The sequence below is a fragment of the Pipistrellus kuhlii genome, unplaced genomic scaffold, assembly GCF_014108245.1.
Source record: "Pipistrellus kuhlii isolate mPipKuh1 unplaced genomic scaffold, mPipKuh1.p scaffold_m20_p_14, whole genome shotgun sequence".
In the NCBI taxonomy this organism is placed as follows: Eukaryota; Metazoa; Chordata; class Mammalia; order Chiroptera; family Vespertilionidae; genus Pipistrellus; species Pipistrellus kuhlii.
Window position 1 is genome coordinate 7,564,605 of NW_023425449.1, and position 17,828 is coordinate 7,582,432.

General features: G+C 62.0%; 1 protein-coding gene across 1 annotated transcript; it reads right to left on the reverse strand.

Annotated features, from left to right (window-relative positions):
* Positions 1 to 1,050: 1,050 nt before the first annotated feature.
* On the reverse strand, positions 1,051 to 17,621 carry GDF6 (growth differentiation factor 6). The gene is made up of 2 exons (XM_045581594.1): positions 17,114 to 17,621; positions 1,051 to 2,401 (listed from the first exon to the last, which is right to left on the reverse strand). The coding sequence occupies exons 1-2, from the start codon at positions 17,472 to 17,474 to the stop codon at positions 1,293 to 1,295; spliced, it is 1,470 nt and encodes a 489-aa protein (XP_045437550.1). The 5' UTR covers positions 17,475 to 17,621; the 3' UTR covers positions 1,051 to 1,292.
* Between the last annotated feature and the right edge of the window lie 207 nt (positions 17,622 to 17,828).

Consider the following 17,828-nt stretch of genomic DNA (forward strand, 5'->3'; position numbering starts at 1 on the left):
AACTCGGAGACGGGGGACTCGCATCACCTTTCATCCTTCTCTTCTCTGCTCCGGGCCTGCCCCTTCTCCCCATCCTCCTCTGGGACCCACCACCTCACCCTTCTATTTCTGGGGTCCTTTTCCTTCTGCACCTCTTACCTTGGCTATCTAGTTCCCCACCCTTACCCATTTTTTTCGTTTGTTTGTTTGTTTGTTTGTTTGTTTAACTGGGGAAATTGCCATCCCCTTAAAAGCAGATGTCTGAATTCTGGGAAATTCCCTTCAAAGAAATCAGTGAGAAACGGACACCAGGAGGGGCTTCTCCCAGGTTCCCTCCAGCCAGGGCTCCTGCACCTGAGGGCTTCTGGTTTCTCACTGTCCTCAGGGGCTTCCACTCCGACTCATTCCTGTCATTCCATCCATACCAGCTCCCCTTCCCCACCAGAAAGGGCCACTGTGAAGGCAGCATGGCCGGAGCCGCTGGCCTGGGGTGCAGGTTGCCAGCTCCCCGCGCTGGGGGAGGCCAGGACAGAACCGGGAACGCCTCCCTCTCTCAGCGCTCGCTCCTCCAAGGCCTTCCTTGGCTTCCCTACGCCTGGTGCCAATTCCTCTGTTCTCACATGCTCTGCTTGGGACCAAGGTCACAGGGCGTGGGCCGGGCCGTGGCAGAAAGACACCCTCACGCCAAGATGTGGTCACAGAGGTGGTGACTCTCCCTCCCACTCTGCTTCTCTTCTTCAATTATTTCCTCTCTCTCTCTCTCTCTCTCTCTCTCTCTCTCTCTCTCTCTCTCTTCTCTCTCTCTCCTCTCTCTCTCTGTCTCTGTCTCTCTCTCTCCAATCCACGAAGCAGCTGAGAAACAGCCACGTGTCTCCCCTTGCTCCATCTCCTCCCCAAACCTGTGAGACACACACACACACACCACACACACACACACACACACACACACACTCGGAACTCCAAAGCCAGGATCACAGAAACACAACACGCTACAGCAGGCATCCATCTCCTCCTCCTCGGCTTGTTCTTCTCAGGGCGGCCAGGCAGGCGGGGGTGGGGTGGGGTGGGGGGTGTGTGTGTGAACATCCGTCTCTCCCTCCGGGCTGGCAGGGGAGAAAGGTTCTGGGAAGGCTGGGCATCCCTCCTCTCTCCTCCCATCGGGGCACAGCACGCTGCACGTCCAGGCTGCTTGCTCCCTTCCCCGCACCCCTGCGCCTCCAAGGCCAGCTCCTCTCCTGACGCTGCAGGTCAGGCCTCCCCTGCGGTCACGGTCACGGGCCACGGTCACGGCGGCGGCAGGACCGGGCCATCCGCTACCTGCAGCCGCACGACTCCACCACCATGTCTTCGTACTGCTTGTAGACGACGTTGTTGCCCGCGTCGATGTACAGGATGCTGATGGGGGTCAGCTTGGTGGGCACGCAGCAGCTGGGCGGCGTGGCGCCGGGGTCCATGGAGTTCATCAGCGTCTGGATGATGGCGTGGTTGGTGGGCTCGAGGTGCGAGCGCAGCGGGAAGTCGCACACGCCCTCGCAGTGGTAGGCCTCGTACTCGAGCGGGGCGATGATCCAGTCGTCCCAGCCCAGCTCCTTGAAGTTCACGTGCAGCGGCTTCTTGCTGCAGCGCAGCCTCGACTTCTTGCCGCCGCCGCCGCCGCCGCCGCCGCCGTGCCGCTTGCCGTGGCGGCTGGCGAAGGCCGTGCGCCGCCGCCTCCGGCCGCTAGAGGGCAGCAGCCAGGGCCCCGCGGCGCCGGCGGCGGCGGCGGCGGCGTCCGGGGCGTCCGGGGCGCCCGACGGCAGCAGCGGCGGCGGCGGCCACGACCCCGCGCCCGGGCCCGCCGCCTGCTCGGCCGAGTCCAGCTGCTCGCGCATCTCGGCGAACAGGTTCTTGCGCTGTGACCGGGCGAACACGACGAGCAGGGCGCGCTCCTGCGGGGGCCGCCGCCGCCGGCCGAAGCCCAGGCTCCGCAGGTCCGGGGGCGGCGGCCGCTGGGGCCCCGGCGCGCGCGCCTCCAGCTCCTCCCGCGCCCGGTGCCCGGCGGCCTCGTCCTCGTCCTCGTCCCCGGCGGCCTCGTCCTCCTCCCCGGCGGCCTCCTCCTCGGCCCCGGCCCACGCGGCCCGCAGCTCCAGGCACAGCGGCTCCCGCGGCTGCAGGCGCAGGCCCGGCCACACGTCGAAGACCTCCCAGCCGGGCCGCGGCGCCCGCGGGGCCAGGGTGCGCGCGGCCAGCGGCCGGGGCGCGCGGCAGGCGGCCAGCTGCAGGCGCAGCGGCCCCGCGGCGGGCGCGGCGGCCCGGGGCTCCGGGGGCGGCGCCTGGCGGAACAGCCGCAGCTCCGCGCCCACCAGCTCCTCTCTGTCTGACAGCGTGGACACGTCAAACAGATACCTCTGCCTCCGGAGGGCGGCGGCGTGCGGGGGATCGTCTGCGAGATAAAATATAATAATAATAATAATTATTATTATTATTATTACCGTCAGTTTCACTTAAGGGGGAGATCGGGCCCCACGGCTGGGCGAGCGGCTGCACACCACCCCCACCCCCCCCGGGGAGAAGGGAAGGGAAGGGAAGGGAAGGGAAGGGCGGGGAGCGGGGTCCGGGAGGCCCGGAGGCCAGCCGCGGGCCTGACCACCCGGGCTGGGGCCGGCCCCCTCCTACCAGGCACCCCGGGAGGAAGTCGGTGGCTGCTGGAGAGCGACCTCGGCCTCTCCTATTGTTCCTCCCCTTCCCATCCTCTTCTCCCCCCCCCCCCCAGCCTCCCCCAGGAGCTGGTTAGCAAACCACGGATGCGCCCTTTGTGGTGGCGAACCTGGGCCGCACTCTTTCCTCCCCCTCCCCCCATATCTCCTCTCCGCAGGCTCTGGGTCATCATCCTTCATGTCTCAGTTTAAATTGTCACCTCCTCCGAGAGGCCCTCCGGGACCACCTGGATCGAAAGCACCTTCCCTCGCGGTCTCCGTTATCTTCCCCACACTTTGTGCTAACTCCGATGGCCTGGTTAATAGTTCTCCTTAGCGGTCTGTTTGCCCCAGCCCCGCGCCCGCCTCCCCCTTCCTCCAGCCCAGCCTTGGGAGCTGGGACCCTGCCCAGTTCCGTCTGGCTCATTTGCAGCACTCAGAGCCCCGCCTGGCCTCCTGTGCTTTCAGGTCAAGGAGGGAGAAACTTCTAGAATAGCCATTCTCCCTCTGGCAGCCCCGTTAGGATCATCTAGGCTTTCTAGAACCTAAGTTACCAGCTGCCTGGGCTTGTTGCTCCAGACAACGGAATCAGTATCTGCGGACTGGGCCTGGGTGTTGGGGTCTTGTTGGGGGGTTTTTGGTGGTGGTGGTGGCGGTAGCTTTTTTAAAGCTCCAGTATTATTTAAAGGTGCAGTCTTAGCTTAGACCCCCTGTGGCCTGGGGTTGGGGATGGGGGAAGTTGTTGCCCATCAGGCAGTTTTGTTGAAGCGTTGGACCCAATGCAAAGCGCACAGAATAAAGAGTTAAGTGATTTCTTTCTCTCTTAAATTCACCATTTAAAAAAAAAAAAAAAAGCAAAAGACCAATGAGGTTTTCTGAAGTCGTTTTTCATTTGAGAGTGTAGAAGGAGGGTAGGAAATGAAGAAACAAAAGCACCAGGCATCTATCCATTCAGAAGGTCCTAATAAGAAATAGACGCTCTGAGAGAACACCACACACACACACACACACACACACACACACACACACAGACCTTCTCCCCTCCTCCACCCATACAACCTGCAATCTTCTTGCTTTCAAATAACCCTGAAATCAATCTTTCAGTTACAGGTGAGAAATAAAAACTTAGGGCATGTGGAATGGGGCGGGGGGGGGGGGGGGGGAAGGGGTCCGGGAGGGGGTAACAGGCTTTTAAAATCCAAAGTGAATTCTTTGGGATAAAGACAAAACCGGACTACTACTTCTTCTCCTCCTCCTCCTCCTCCTCCTTCTGACACATTTGTCTATAAAGCCAACCCCACTTCGACGTGCAAGGCAGAAAGCTAACCAGATTGTTCTGGGCTGCCTTCTCATAAAACATTTACAGCCCAGCAAATACAAAAATCCCCAAAGCCCCCAGCGCTCCCCAGAAGGCAGTAAAACGGGGGTCAATCTCCATAGTAAACGTGTCCCTGGGTCCCGGGTTGGGCCCTTGCAGCCAATCCAGATGGAGCCTCAGGGCAGCGGGTCTGGAGCCCCGGCCACACCCAGTCCTCACTGCGGGCTGACCGGAGGGCAGGCGGCCTCCCTCTCATACACAAGTCCGGACCTGAGGGAGCGGCCAGAAGGGTGAGAGAGGTGAAAAGGGAAACGCTCCCTCCCGGAGGCAGCTGATTTATAGAAGCCGAGACCTTCCAAACGACCAGGGTCACATGAGAACCGGTGGGGATTCAGCACACTTTCTTCTGTTCCTTTAAAGAAACCCATGTCCCCAAGGGTGTGGTGAGAGAGGGACAAACCCAAGACACTTCCTGCGCCAGCTACATGTCCTGAGGGCCGGCTGACATCTTTTTTCATCCTTACTTTATCCACAAGCACAGAACAGCTCCCGTTCTGCCGACGGGAAACTCAAGGCTTAGAGACATGTAGTTCATTTCCAAAGTCTGACAACTAGTAGTCAGTGGTGAGGTTGGAATCCAGCCCTAGGTCTATCTAATCCCAAGGTGGAAACATTTAGCCCAAGCATGTCAAACTCGAGGCAAGGGGTGGGGTTTGGGGGCGGGGGGGGCGGGGGCACATGCCTCATTTATTTGGCTATTGCGAGCCTTTGAGTTTGACATGCTTGATTTAGCCCCTGAGCCTCATTGCCCCATTGCCTCCCCATTCCAGCCCAGGTACAAGGATCTCAAAAACAACCAGTACCTGCCAGGGTATCAGGGACGTGTATTTGCAGGGAGAGTGTGTCAATGACTGGAGGACATTAGGCGGATATAAAGGATGATTTGTTTCTCTCGAGTGCAATATGGAGAGATCATATTGGTTTGCTTTTTTTTTTTTTTTTTTAAAGGTAGACTAGTCAAGGGTCAGCCTGCCTTTCTCTGGTCCTCGGAAGTGGTCAGAACAGAGGAAGTATTAACTACAGAGAGAGATGCTGCAACCACGGGCACTCACTCTTCCTGGGGCGTGGGAGAGAGTGCAGATGAGGGCTTAAGCCTGTGCCCCACTCCTTCTCCTCCCACACCGGCTCCATCCCATGGCATGAGGGACTTCACCTGCATGGTGTGGACACCCTCACCCGCAGGTCCAAGCTCCCAGGCGGCAGCCTTCGGAGCTGTGACACACTCTCACAAAGACAGGTCTGATAGAGGCTCTGCAGGCCCGGGAGATGAGCTCACGCTATTTGGGCAAGAACTCCATGGCTGTATATCCCTACAGAGTATAGCTCTCCAACCACTAAGTTTATAGATTCAAAATGTATATAAATAAACAAACAAACACTGAATCTGCTGGGAACCTTCTACCTGCTAAATGTATCCCACAGAAAGTTGCTAAAAATGCACATTCTCACCCTAGCTGGTTTGGCTCAGTGGATAGAGCATCGGCCTGCAGACTCAAGGGTCCCAGGTTTGATTTCAGTGAAGGGCATGTACCTTGGTTGCAGGCACATCCCCGGTAGGAGGTATGCAGGGAGGCAGCTGATGCATGTTTCTCTCTCTTTGATGTTTCTCTCTATCCCTCTCCCTTCCTCTCTATAGAAAAATCAATAAAATATATATTTTAAAATGTACATTCTCTTGAGTCCAAGCGCTTTGTGGCAGGCCCAGGATCTGCATTTCAGAGGACGCCATTCCGCGGGTTGGGGAAACCACGTGAAGAACAACTAATGCAGAGGAGTGCGTTCCTCGGCTCTTCAGATTCCCCACCTTTGGCGCTCTTGGAAATGGACAAAACAAGGCCCTCTAACGCTCAGGCCCAGAGCAGGATTAAAGGTGGTACTTACTCCAGAACCGAGTCAGCTTCTCGCCCCACCCCCTTCCCATGCCCCTCACCCCCTGCCCCAGTCACCCTCAAGCTTTTTTACTCTTTCACCCACACCCATTGTCCCACTGCGTCTCCAGAAGCTCTAAGCCCTAAGACAGAGGGTCCAAGGAGGTGGCTGCTCTGGGCAGCTCCCCTGCAGACCGCATTCCCCGCCTGCCTGTCTGGACCTGCTCTGACCCAAGCATCCCAGACATAGCCCAGAGGAGGCATCTGACCTGGAGAGGGCACACACGCCTGTCCGCCTGTCCACTGTCTGCCTGCGAACACTTTGCCTACTGACCGGGCATCGCAAGGCCTGGCTCTGCACACTCCTTCTTGCAAAGCCTCCTTCCCCACTAGGTTCGGTATAAGTCAGGGCTGATGTTATCCAAGGACCCTCTCCCCCTGGCCCTTGACATGGAGAAACGTTGCGCTTTTCATGTCACAATCTGTGGGTGACACTTCCTTGCAGCCTGGAAGTGACCCGCTTGCTTCAGGCCTTCAAATAAAATGGATCCGGAATACGTCATGGAATTCTCTTGTTTGTGTTTTTTGCTTTTCATCTGCATCCACCTGCTTTGTTATGGTTTGGCCCAGACCCCAGTCAACTCGGCGTTGTTGAGTATTAGACAAGTAGACCTTTTTAGCTATAATCGCTGGATTTGGGCTTATCAACTTTCCCTGGTGGGTCGTAGAGAAGAAAAAGGGAAGGAAGGAGAGGGGGAAAAGGGGAGGGGAGGGAAGGGGAGAGGAGAGAAGGGGAAGGAGCAAACCACCTGCATATTTGAAGAAAATCTTTCCTGAAGAGGTCAGCCTTTTTTTGAGTTGGGAGCAAGTTGGTAAAAGGCACAAGACACCTCAAACCACGCACATCCGGTGTGGATCTGATAGAAAATAAAAAAAAGGAAAGCAAATGCCTACACTGGAAGCAAAGAGCTGTCACTTCCAAGGCAGGGACCTATCACTCCCCTTTCAGATGAGAACACTGGCTAAGAAAGGAGAAGGCATCAGCACAGGGTCGCGGTGTGGGGCTGAAGGAAACGAGAGAAGCAAAGAAAGAGGAGAGAGAAAAGGATGCCCTGAGCGCCCAAACCAGACCCCCTGGAACCTGAGCGCTGGAGAGCGGCCTAGGGGTCCAGGGATAAGCCGAAGCCCAGCTCACCTGGGCCCTCCTGCTGCCGGAGGCTGCCTGGACCACCCGGGAGGGTTTCCCGACATCTGCCACTTGGTGTGGGCTCAGGCAGAAAGGGCCCACTGAACTTTCTCCAAGACATCTCTGAGAAAAGCTTGGGCTCCCGAGCAAGAGTCTAGTTGGATTTTCTGTCGCTCACTAGCCTCAGGGTGCGCTGGCAGCTCCGTCTCCCCGAAACCCAGGGCCCTTCTGGCGCAGACTCTGTGCTTCCCCAGAGCTCCTGCGCTCCTGTCTCAGTGCCCTAGACCGGTCTGCCCCCAGCCGCCTCCTCCAGCCACCCTGCCTGCCCCAGGCCCTCCCAAAGCACAGACCCCCCTCTCCCACCCCAGCTCCCCTCGGTGGAGCGGCGGGAGGGGGCGGATAACCACCATCTTCAGGAAACTCCAGAAGTCTTTGAAGCGAAGCCCCTCCCCGCCCCCCACTCTGAGCCCGAGGGCAGCAATGAAGTAGGGGCCTTTGTGCCTGGCACGCGCTCAGGGCTTTGATGGCCTCTGTCCCTGGATCCTCCCTGCGAGTGTCCAAAGTCCCTCCCACAGGGAGACTCCGGTATGAACGAGGGAACGGGGGCTCCAGGACGGGTCCTCACTTGTCCACCCCGGGCATCCAGTGAGGGACAGGATCTGAAGGTCTTAGTCCCACCCCCACCTTCAGCCCCAGCCAGGCCTCTCCCAGGTTCTGATAGGGAGGGAGGAGATGTGTTCCATCCGTCATCAATGTCAACAACACTAGGGGGCTGGAGTTCCCAGGACTTAAAAAAAGAAAAGAAGAGAAAAGAAAGAAAAAAACAGGGAATTCATGGCTGGGTTTGAAGTCACTTCTTTCGTCTGTCCCTCCGGTGTAGCACTGCCCTGAGACGCCACAGTTCACACGCTGGAAACGGAATCAGGTGTACTGAGCGAGAACAAAACGGACCGCCAGCCCTCTGCCTTCCACAAGCCTGCTCTCCCATCAAGTCCTGTATCCAAGAGGCCTCTCTGGGTGTCCCAACAACCCCCCTTCTCTGGACTCTCGGCCTGAGCAGGGCCTCTGAGCTTGCTAAGCACAGAGGCTCAGCCTCCATGGGCGGCCCCCACAACTCAGCCTCTCCCGGGCGGGCGGGCTCTCTTGCTTGACCACCCAGCATAATTCTCATAACAGCAAAGCTCCTGTGGCACTTACTGTGTCCTGGGCACAATCTAAATTCTTAACTTACAGGCTCATTGAAGCCTCAGAACGGCCTATGGAAAAAAAAAAAATATATATATATATATATATCACCGTGATGCCTGTCGTATGGTTCGGAAAACTAAAACAGAGCTTGACAGGAACTTGTTCGAGACAGCGAGAAGCCTGGCTCCAGGATCTGTGCCTCCGCCCTGGACATCCGCGCCTGGTAGAACACCCGGGAAGATTCCAGCTCTTTCTTGCTGCCAATCCGTGGTCTCCACAGGTCACTCACTTTCTAATCAGCAGAGCTGAAAAGATGCGGACCATTGGACTTCAGACAGGGAATTTACAAGGAAACTTAATTATCTCACCTACAAAATGAGGGTGATAATGTGAGCTCACAGTCACTAAGGAATGGCTGGGAAATGAGAGAAGGGGGTAGGAAAGCTATCTGATGGCATATGCAAACAGTAGCTGCTTCTAACTACAGGGGAAGGAGCACCTAGAGTCTAGGAGTTCCTGGCTGGGTGACCTTGGGTGAGCCACATAAGCTCTCCCAGTCTCACGTGCCTTTAACTGTAAAATGGGAGAAACGCCCCTACTCTTTGGAGTCATTGCCAAGGTCAGAGCCAAAGCACCTAGGGCAGTGCATCACACACACACACACACACACACACACACACACACACAGAGCTCCCAATGAATGCAGCCCACATGACTACAGCTCCCTGCATCCAAGGAGGAGAAGACGCATGCACCTGGCCAGGGGATTTCCAGGATTTCCAGGAAGAAAGGGGCTGATGAGAGGGATGGAGAGAGAAGCAGAAGCTTCCATTTCTGGCTCATCTAAGTTCCAGAGAAGGGCAAGGCCTCACCCCATCACCTGGATCCTTTTCAGCCCTCCCCGCCCCTCCACGACACGTCCACCGCTGGGATCCCACCCACAATGCCAGGTGAACACATGACCTCCAGCCTGGACCTCAGAAGGACAGGGACCCGCTGACAGGCTGACAGGTGCCCTCCTTTGCAGGCAGGGCAGGTGTGAGCCCAGGACCCCTTTGGGCGTCCTGGCTGAGCCTGGTGGGCCCAAGAGACCCCCCCTCTGGTGGTTAGTCTCCTTGACCCGCCTCCTACTCCCTCCCCCTTTTCGTGCCCTTTTGTGGGCTATGGTCTGTCCCTGGAACCAGTCTGGGTGGGGCTGGGGGCAATGATCCCTCTTCTTCACTCAGCGAAAGCCAGGCACCTGTTGGAGGGCAGGTGGGGGTTATGGCAATGAATGACCCCTTGGACGGCAGCACCTCCAGTCCAGCCTGGGAGTCACCCCCAAAGGTCCAGTTGGTTGGTCTAAAAGGGTGGGTGCCTCCTAGCTACACACACTCCTCAGCCAGCTCCTCCCTGGGTCTCTCAGCTCCCCAGTCTTTCCCCAATAGATTGCACTGCACTTCTCAGCTGTTTCCTCCTTTCAGAGCCCAAGAAGAGTCCTCCACAGAGTCTCCCAGAGGCTCCCCACCCTCCCTCCGCACACCCCCACCCCCGCCTCCTTGCAGACCCCCCAGGATGAAGCGGGTCTGGGTCCAGCGGAGAAACCTGTGTTAGCAAGGTGAGTGGTCCCAGCCAGTGAGCTTGGGAGCGGGAGGAGAGGGGAACCCCGACGTCCACCCAAGGACAGCATAACTCCACAGGCCGAGGGGGGCAGAGTCTTGGGGAGCCACGAGCCAGCCCTCTCCCCCAGCATGGGCACAGGCACGCCCAGCAGGAGTCCACAAGCACCTCAGGCAGCTTCTTTGGCCTCTAGGGTGACGAGGGTTCCTTCAGAAAGCCCTGTTCACACGCTTGGTGCAAACCCTCTCTGAGAGGGGCCCAGGAGCCGAGCCCAGAACCCTGAGATCCAGGACGGATCACAGGCGCCCCTTTCCACCGAGGTCCCACCCTACAGCTCCACCCACCCACCCACCCACCCACACACTGTGGCAGCTCAGATCTTAACGTGACGTCACTTTAGAAGAGGCCAGACCGGAGACTGGTGTGGTCCCCCCACTTTCCACTCCCCGCGCCCCTCCGCCCTGCGCCCTTGTCCCCGGAGGTCGCCAGGACCCGGTAGGTTTGCCAGGGGCCCCCTCCACGATCCACCAGCTAACGGGGCCTCCCTGGAGCCCAGGAGAGCCCCCCGGGGTCAGGAAAGGGGGAGGAGGGTGTGATGGGGGTCAGAGGCAAGAACTCAGCAGCAGAGAGTCGCCCCCGGAGTCTAACCAAGGCTCGGCAGGACTGCCTTTGGGCCTCTTGACTGGCGAGCTTCAAGGTCAAAGGCAGGAGAGGGCGCGTGGTCTCATCTCCCCTCTCCTGCCAGTTCAGAGGCTGCAGGCGGGGCGAGGGGCTCACGTTGGCTGTTGGGGTAAGACGCTGGCCCCCCAGCGCCCAGGGGTTCTCCAGGGGGACACCTCCCACGTGTGTCTGTATGTGGGGAGGGGGGGGGCTCCCTAGATCACGTGGCAGCAAAATGAGATGCGTGGTGGCAGCTCTGGGCCAGAACTAGCATCCTTCTGGGTGCACCCCACGGGGTATGAAGGCGGCAGTGGACTGGGAAATTGGGGGGAGGGGGCTGGCCATTGCCAACTTGCTTTGAAGCCAGATTTGCAAAGCGGGTCGAGACGACGCGCTCTGGTTCCCGCGTGATTTAGGAAAGGGGGGCGCAAACCCTGTAAACCATCACCGCCTCCCCTCGCCCCCCACCCCCAAAGCCAGCATGCTGCGTTGCCCCTGCCCCCGCTTGCTTTCTGCAGGGCTCCGGAAGGTAAACCCAGCCAGCGGGGGCCAGAGGACCGCCCCCCCCATCTCCCCACCCCCCTGTCCTGCCCCCCAAACCGCGCCCCGCCCCCAGGGGCCCCTCCTGCGGCTCAGCCCCCCCCCCCCCCGCCCCGCCGCGCCCCCTCCCAGCTCCCGCACCCCTCCCCCTAGCGCCCCCGCCCCCGGCCCCCAGCGCCGCTAATGGATGGTCAGAGGGGGGCTGGGGGGGGCAGAGCACAGCAGCCCGGAGCCCATTAGGCCTGAGAGGACTCATTTCGCTCCTGTAAACGGGGGATCCCATTTAACCAGCACGGCGCTGACCACGGAAACAGCCGGGGCGCTAACGGAATGGCCCAGCGGACCCGCCTCCCCGCTCCCCACGCTCCCCACACCCCGCGGCCCGCGGCTCCGAGCCCCCCTATGCGGGTCCACAGAGCGTCGGGTTCTTGGACACTTGAAGGGTCATCGAACGAATGCCCTTCCTTCTCCTCAGAGCCCCGGGTCACTGCTCACTGGCTCTGGGTCGGATGCCCGCGGCAGTCCTGGGGGGAAGCAGAAGTCTTCATGCTGCCCTGTTTCTACCCGAACCCCCTTTTCCTCATCTGTCTGTCTGTCCTGGTCCCTTTCCCTCTCCTCCCCCGCCCCCACCCCACCCCCACCCCCGCCGCTCCGGCAAGACTTCCCCAGAGACGAGCCACCACCGAACCGAGAACTCCAGCTGGAGGAAAAACGGGGTGCGCTAGGGCTCTGTCCATGCAACACCCCACGTCCCCGGGGTCCTGGCCGCCCGCAGCCTCGCCTGTCCAGTGGGGGGGCCTAGAGGAGCGTTCCTTCCTCCGCGGGGTTTTCTGGGAAAGGGATTCACAGGCCTGTGCCGGGCCGTGGCTGAGGTCATGTTGTTTTTAAATGTGCAGAAAGGACAGGAGTCCAGGGAGCGCTCCTGGTCCCCAGAGCAGCCTCTTCTGTGCAGGGAGCGCCCCAGAACGCCCGGCCCACCCGCCTTCCGGCTGCAGAGCCCCTGGGTGCCCCTGGCTTCTGGGTGCCCCTGGCTCCTGGCTGCTGGGGCCTGGCCAGGGTCTCTGAGGCCCTAGGGATGCGCCTGACAGTAATGGATGTTCAACCACAAGCCAGTGGCTAAGGGTTCGGTGGAGGCCTTAGTGGTTTCATCCTGCCAGCCAGGAGTCCAGAACACACTTGTGGTTAAAGATTTCCTTCCCGACTCCCGGATATTCCCCAGGACTCTCCAGGCCCCCTGGCTGGAGGAAGGTCCGAGACACAGACACGCATACACACACCGGGACGCTGAGCAACCCTCTCCCAAAGCTGTTCCCTCTTTCCGGGGAAATCAAGCCCAGATTGGAACCTTCTGCCGGCTTCCTCGCTCAGTCCCGTCTGGTCTGCATTAGTGTTTTTATAAGGGACTCAAACAAATCGAATACAAGGTCACCAAATAATTAACAGTTGTGAATTCCCTCCGTCCCCATTAAAATGCTTCTCCGCTTATATTTCATTTTCCGTTTGCCAACGACAACAGGGTCCCGGCCGCGGCGCTGCCTGCCGCGCGGATCACAAAAGCGCTCCGCGGCCCAGGTCCGCCCGGACACTCGCGGGCCATTCGCGGTTTTGCATGAACACGTACACACACACACACACACACACACACACACACACACACACACACAAAACGCAGCGGCGCTGAGAACGCCCTCCCCAAGGCCCCGCCACCCGGCAGGTCTGGCGCTGCCCCCAGGCAACCACCCAGAAGCCGGCAAACCACCAGCTTCCAACTCTCCGCAGATTCACGCCCAGGGTGTCCAGTTCTCCAAGGACGTTCCGATCTCGTTTTTGTTTTGGTTTTTGTTTGTTTTTGTTTTGTTTTTATCTGTTCCCTCCTGCCTCCTTTCTGAGCGCACTATTGTGACAACCACCGAGAAGCGCTCCCAAAGAGTATCTTTCCTTCCACAGCACCTGGGATCTAAGTCTCAGCAATCGTCTTAGCCTCCTGTTGGCGTCCTCATCCTTGGGAAGTGTTTTTGCCCTCCCCTTGTTGGAACCTCGTGGCGCTCTCGCGACATAAACAAACGGAAAGTCCGGTTTTGTTTCTCTCCCTCCCTCCCCTCTGTCTCTCAAGTCACGTTGAATCCATAGAAGTTCTCGTTGTCCGACTTCCCCAGGCCCCTGAGTTCCAGGTCCTGGCTTTTCCTAAGTTAGTTATACCTTGTACTCACTGTCATGTCCCTCTCTCTCCAGCCTGGTCCATTCTGATCCTCTGACTGTACCCACACACCACAGGCACACCCGTTACCATCTTTATAGATTCGAAATAATTCAAAAGGACAGTGTGGAGACATTTTAAAACATCAGGGATCCCATACGAGTCCTCTGTGCCCTGCACAAGGTATACAGATATAAAGGGGAAACGAAGCATTAGCAGACCCTTCAATCCCAGGTTCCACTCGGACTCCGGCCGGCCGGGGTCTTTAGAGACCCGGAGGGAAATCTGTCCATTGTCCTGCTGCCCCCACAATGGCTCCAAACCCTCCTCTCCCCGGACAGTGCCCCAGGGGCAAGCAGAAGGATCTGGAGCCAGAGGTGAGTTTCCCCCTCTCGCTAGGGGGTCTCTGTCCTCCTTATTCACCTGTGATTGGGCCCCGCTCCTGGAGATGGTTGTTAGAATCGAATAAAATAACTCATGTAGCCGGGCTAAGCCCAATCCCTGGTTCACAGCACATGCTCAGCGCATCTTGGTTGCTATTATTCCCCCAGATGTTTGCAGAGCAAATCGAAAGGAGAAAGGACTATTAATTTTCCCCCCAAGTGCAATAAGTTCTCCTGCGGCGGCGGGGGGGGGGGGGCGTTGAGGAGGGGGGAAGATGGGCGGCATGGGGGAGGTAGAACAAGCCTTGCTGTCTGGATAGACCTAAACCCTCTCCTCTCCCTTCACCCTGGAAGGGGCTTATCCCTGCTCCTCCGCTCTTACTCCAAAGCTTGGGGTGGGAGGGAAGTTTTTTTGCCAATCCTGCCTGCACGTGAGTAAGCCCGGCTGGCCTGGCACGCCGCCTCCTGGATTCCTGCCTTTCGCTTTGCTCCTCTCCCTCTGCTACCCCCCACCCCCACCCCAGCGACCCCAGCTCCTCTGGGCCCGGCCCGCCCCAGCCCGGGGCGATTCCAACGTCCTGGAGGCCAGGCGACAGGTCCGCGTGGCCGCTGAGCTTCCCCCCTCCCGGCCCCCCGCGGTCCCCGGGGTGGGGGCAGGGGGTGCCGGGGGAGGGGGTGCCGGCGCGGCAGGGAGTCCCCACGTGGGGCGGCGGAAGTCCGGGCCGGGGGCCGGGGTGCGCGGCTGGCGGCCCCCTCCATCACCGCAGACTAGCCCCCGCCTGATGGGTTGTGACATGAGCCCTCAATTAGATCGCTGGGCTGAAGCGCTCCCATCAGGGGCCCGGTGCTAGGCAAGCCCCGCGAGGTCCAGCCCGAGGTCACCGCCGGTGACACATCACATCAGGATCAGCGAGAGGGAAAGGGAGGCTTGTCCTGTATCTGGCGGGGGCCGCGGCCCGCGGTGCGCCCCTCCTCCTCCCAGCGCCCCTCTTCCGGTGCCCCCTCCTCCCAGCGCCCCTCCTCCTCCCAGCGCCCCCTCCTCCGAGCGCCCCCTCCCCCGAGACCCCCCTCCTCCCAGCGCCCCCTCCTCCGAGCGCCCCCTCCTCTGAGTGCCCCCCCTCCGGTGCCCCCCCTCCGGCGCCCCCTCCTCTGGTGCCCCCTCCTCCCAGCGCCACCTCCTCCTAGCGCCCCCTCCTCCCAGCGCCCCTCCCTCCTCCGAGCGCCTCTCCTCCTCCTTTCAGCGGCCCCTCCTCCCAGCGCCCCCTCCAGCCCGCGGCTCCGAGCGCGCCTTGGCCCCCCACGCGGCGTGCGATCAGCCCCGGAGCCTCCCGGGTCCACTCCCCGCCTTCCCTCGTGGAGAGGACCGCGCACCGGGGACTGCGGGCCGGGCGCCGCAGCCGCGCCTCCTCCCGCCGGGGCATCCCCGAGCTGGAGCCGGACGTCCGCATCCCAGCTGGCCCGGAGCCGTGGCCGGGAGACCGTGGCCCGAGACCGTGGCCGGGAGACCGTGGCCTGAGACCGTGGCCGGGAGACCGTGGCCCGGAGACCGTGGCCGGGAGACCGTGGCCCGGAGCCGTGGCCGGGAGACGGGGCGCCCCCTCCCCAGCCCGGGCCTGGGCGCGCGGCCGGGCGCTCCCCCAGCTCCGGGGTGCAGGGGCTCCCAGCGCTGGGGGCCGGGAGGGGCTGTGGGGTAAGCCCGCGTCTGACCCGGACCCAGAGCTCCTAGAGACACCTCCGAACCCCCTGCCGAGTCCCAGGGTCACCCGCCACACCACTCACCCGCCACACTCACCCGCGAGGGGTGCCGCCTGGGGGAGGGCGGCGATGCTCGAAGCCTCTGATGGGGGAAGAAAAGATGCCCGCCCGCCGCCTCCGGGGCCTCCGGATTTCCTCCCTGGAGAGGCCTCCGGGGCGCTGCTCTCCCAGCGCCCCAGTCGCTCTCTCCACTGGGGCGGCAGGAAAGGCGGGGGGTCAGCCGGAGATCGGGAGGGAGGGCGAAGGAGGGAGCCAGAAGCCAGGAGCAGAGGTGGGAGCGGAGGGGCGGTGGGCTGGCGGCCCGGTGCCCGGGGAAGAAGCCAGGGGCGCGTGCCCATGAGCCTGTGCAGCTCCGATCGCCATAGGAAGCCGCGCCCCCAGCGGCCCCCGAGCCGCGCTGGCCTCCGGCCCGGCTGCAGCGGCCACTCTCGCCCCGATTGCACCCCGGCCCCAAAGGAACACGGCGGCCGGCGAGGGGTCTGAAGCCGGAGCCCGGGAAGCCCAGGGCCATTGGCTGTCAGCCGGGGCTGAAAAAGCCCCGAGGGCACGAGGGTACCCCCGGCAGCCCTCTCCGCCCGAACCCGGCGTTCCAGGTCCCCGGGGACCCCACTTGCACCCCCAGCGTGGGAGCCGGGAAGCGTCCCTGCGCGGAGCTACATCTGGGCAGGATAACGGAGCAGATAACAGCCTGCATCTCCTTCATCTCCTTCTTCCTCCCCCTCCCCTTCCTCCCTTTTCCCTTCCTTTCCTCTCCTCTCCTCCCTTCCTCTCCAGTCTCCCTCTGCGTTATGCTCTCTCCTCATCAGGAGCTCAGTTCTGGCGCCTGTCGGTCCCTCTCCGAGTCCAGGGAGGGGGAGCCCGGCTTCTCTCGAAGGCATCCCCGCGCTGCGCTGCAGTCCGGCACCGGCACCCGCGACAGGGGCGCGCGGGCTGGCCGAGGAAGGGAGTGAGCACCCCCAGCCACCCATGTGGGTGAAGTTCTGTACCAACGACCCCCAAACCGAGCAGCCTTGCCCCTGCCCCTGCCCCTGCCCCTGCCCGGGCTCCCCTGCCCCTGCCCCTGCCCCTGCCCGGGCTCCCTTGCCCATCGCTGCCTCGGCAGAAGCGACTCAGGGCGGCGGGAAAGTGCCCCGCGGACGCAACAAAACCAAACCCGAAGGCACAGCGCTCCGGCCGGCTGGCGAGCCCAGAACCCCCGCAGCCGCGGGGAGAGGAGGGAGGGGCAGGGGGTCCCTGCCAGACGCGGCGGCCCGCAGGCCCGCTCCTCCGCCCGCGGCCCCCGGCGGCTCTCCCGGGGCGGACGGGGACTCCGGGCGTCCTCCGCCCCGGGGCCCGCGGTCCCCGCCGCAGCTCAGGGCTTGGACGGCGCCCTCACCCCCCAAACCCGCGACCCCGCGGCTCGGCTCCCGAAGTCAGTGCCCGCGCCCCCTCTCCGCTCCGGCCCCGGCCCGCGCCCCCGCGGACACCAGAGCGGCGGCCACCCCGCCGCCCTCCACAAGCCCGGAGGCAGTAGGCGGGAGGAGGCGGGAGGAGGCAGGGGAGGCAGGGGGACGGCGGACTGTCAGGAAAATGCATCGGGAAAGGGACTCGGACTTGGGAGAAAACACAGGAGACAGGAGCGGCGTCCGGAGCGGGGAGGGAGCCGCCGGGGCCGTGCGCCCCGCGGGGAGAGAGAGAGAGGCCGGGCGCCCTCCACGTCACTCACCGAGCCCGCGGTCCACGAAGCTGGTGATGGTGTTGGCCGACTTGGAGGACTGGAAGAAGCTGGCGTTGATGCCCAGCTTCTCGGCGACGGAGTAGGTCCGGTAGAGGGACAGCATGTACTCGTGCGGCACCACGCGCGGGCCCGCGGCCGGCGGCTCCTGCGCCCGCGGCTGCGGCTCCGGCTCCTCCGGCTCCCGCGGCGGCCGGGGCAGCTTCCCTTCCCTGCGGCTCCGCATCCCCCTGGCGGAGCCCAGGTCGGCGGAGGACGAGGCGGAGGAGATGGACGCCTGCTGGAAACCGGGCAGATCCCACAGGAAGCCGATGAGGAACACGGCCGACAGCAGGACCCGCGGAGTGTCCATGGCGAGCGAGCGAGCGAGCGCGGGCGGCGGCTTTCCGGGCGGCGGCGGGGCGCGGGGCGCGGGGCGCACGGATGGCTGGACAGCGCCGGGCCGGCTCCCGGGGCGGACGGACTCCGAGTGCGGGGAGCCGGGTCGCAGCCACACAAACCCCGGGCCTGCCACGCCCCCTCCCGCCCCTAGGCTGCGGGGGAGGGGAGGGGAGGGCGCGGAGGAAGGGAAGGGGGGCGGAGGGCGGGCGGAGAGGCCGGTGGTACGGCCGGAGGTGTGGGGGAGAGGGTCCGCCGTGCGCGGTGCGGAGGGAGGCGCAGCGCCCCCGCGGGACGCGCTCGGGGTTGCCGGGCCGGAGCGCGCACA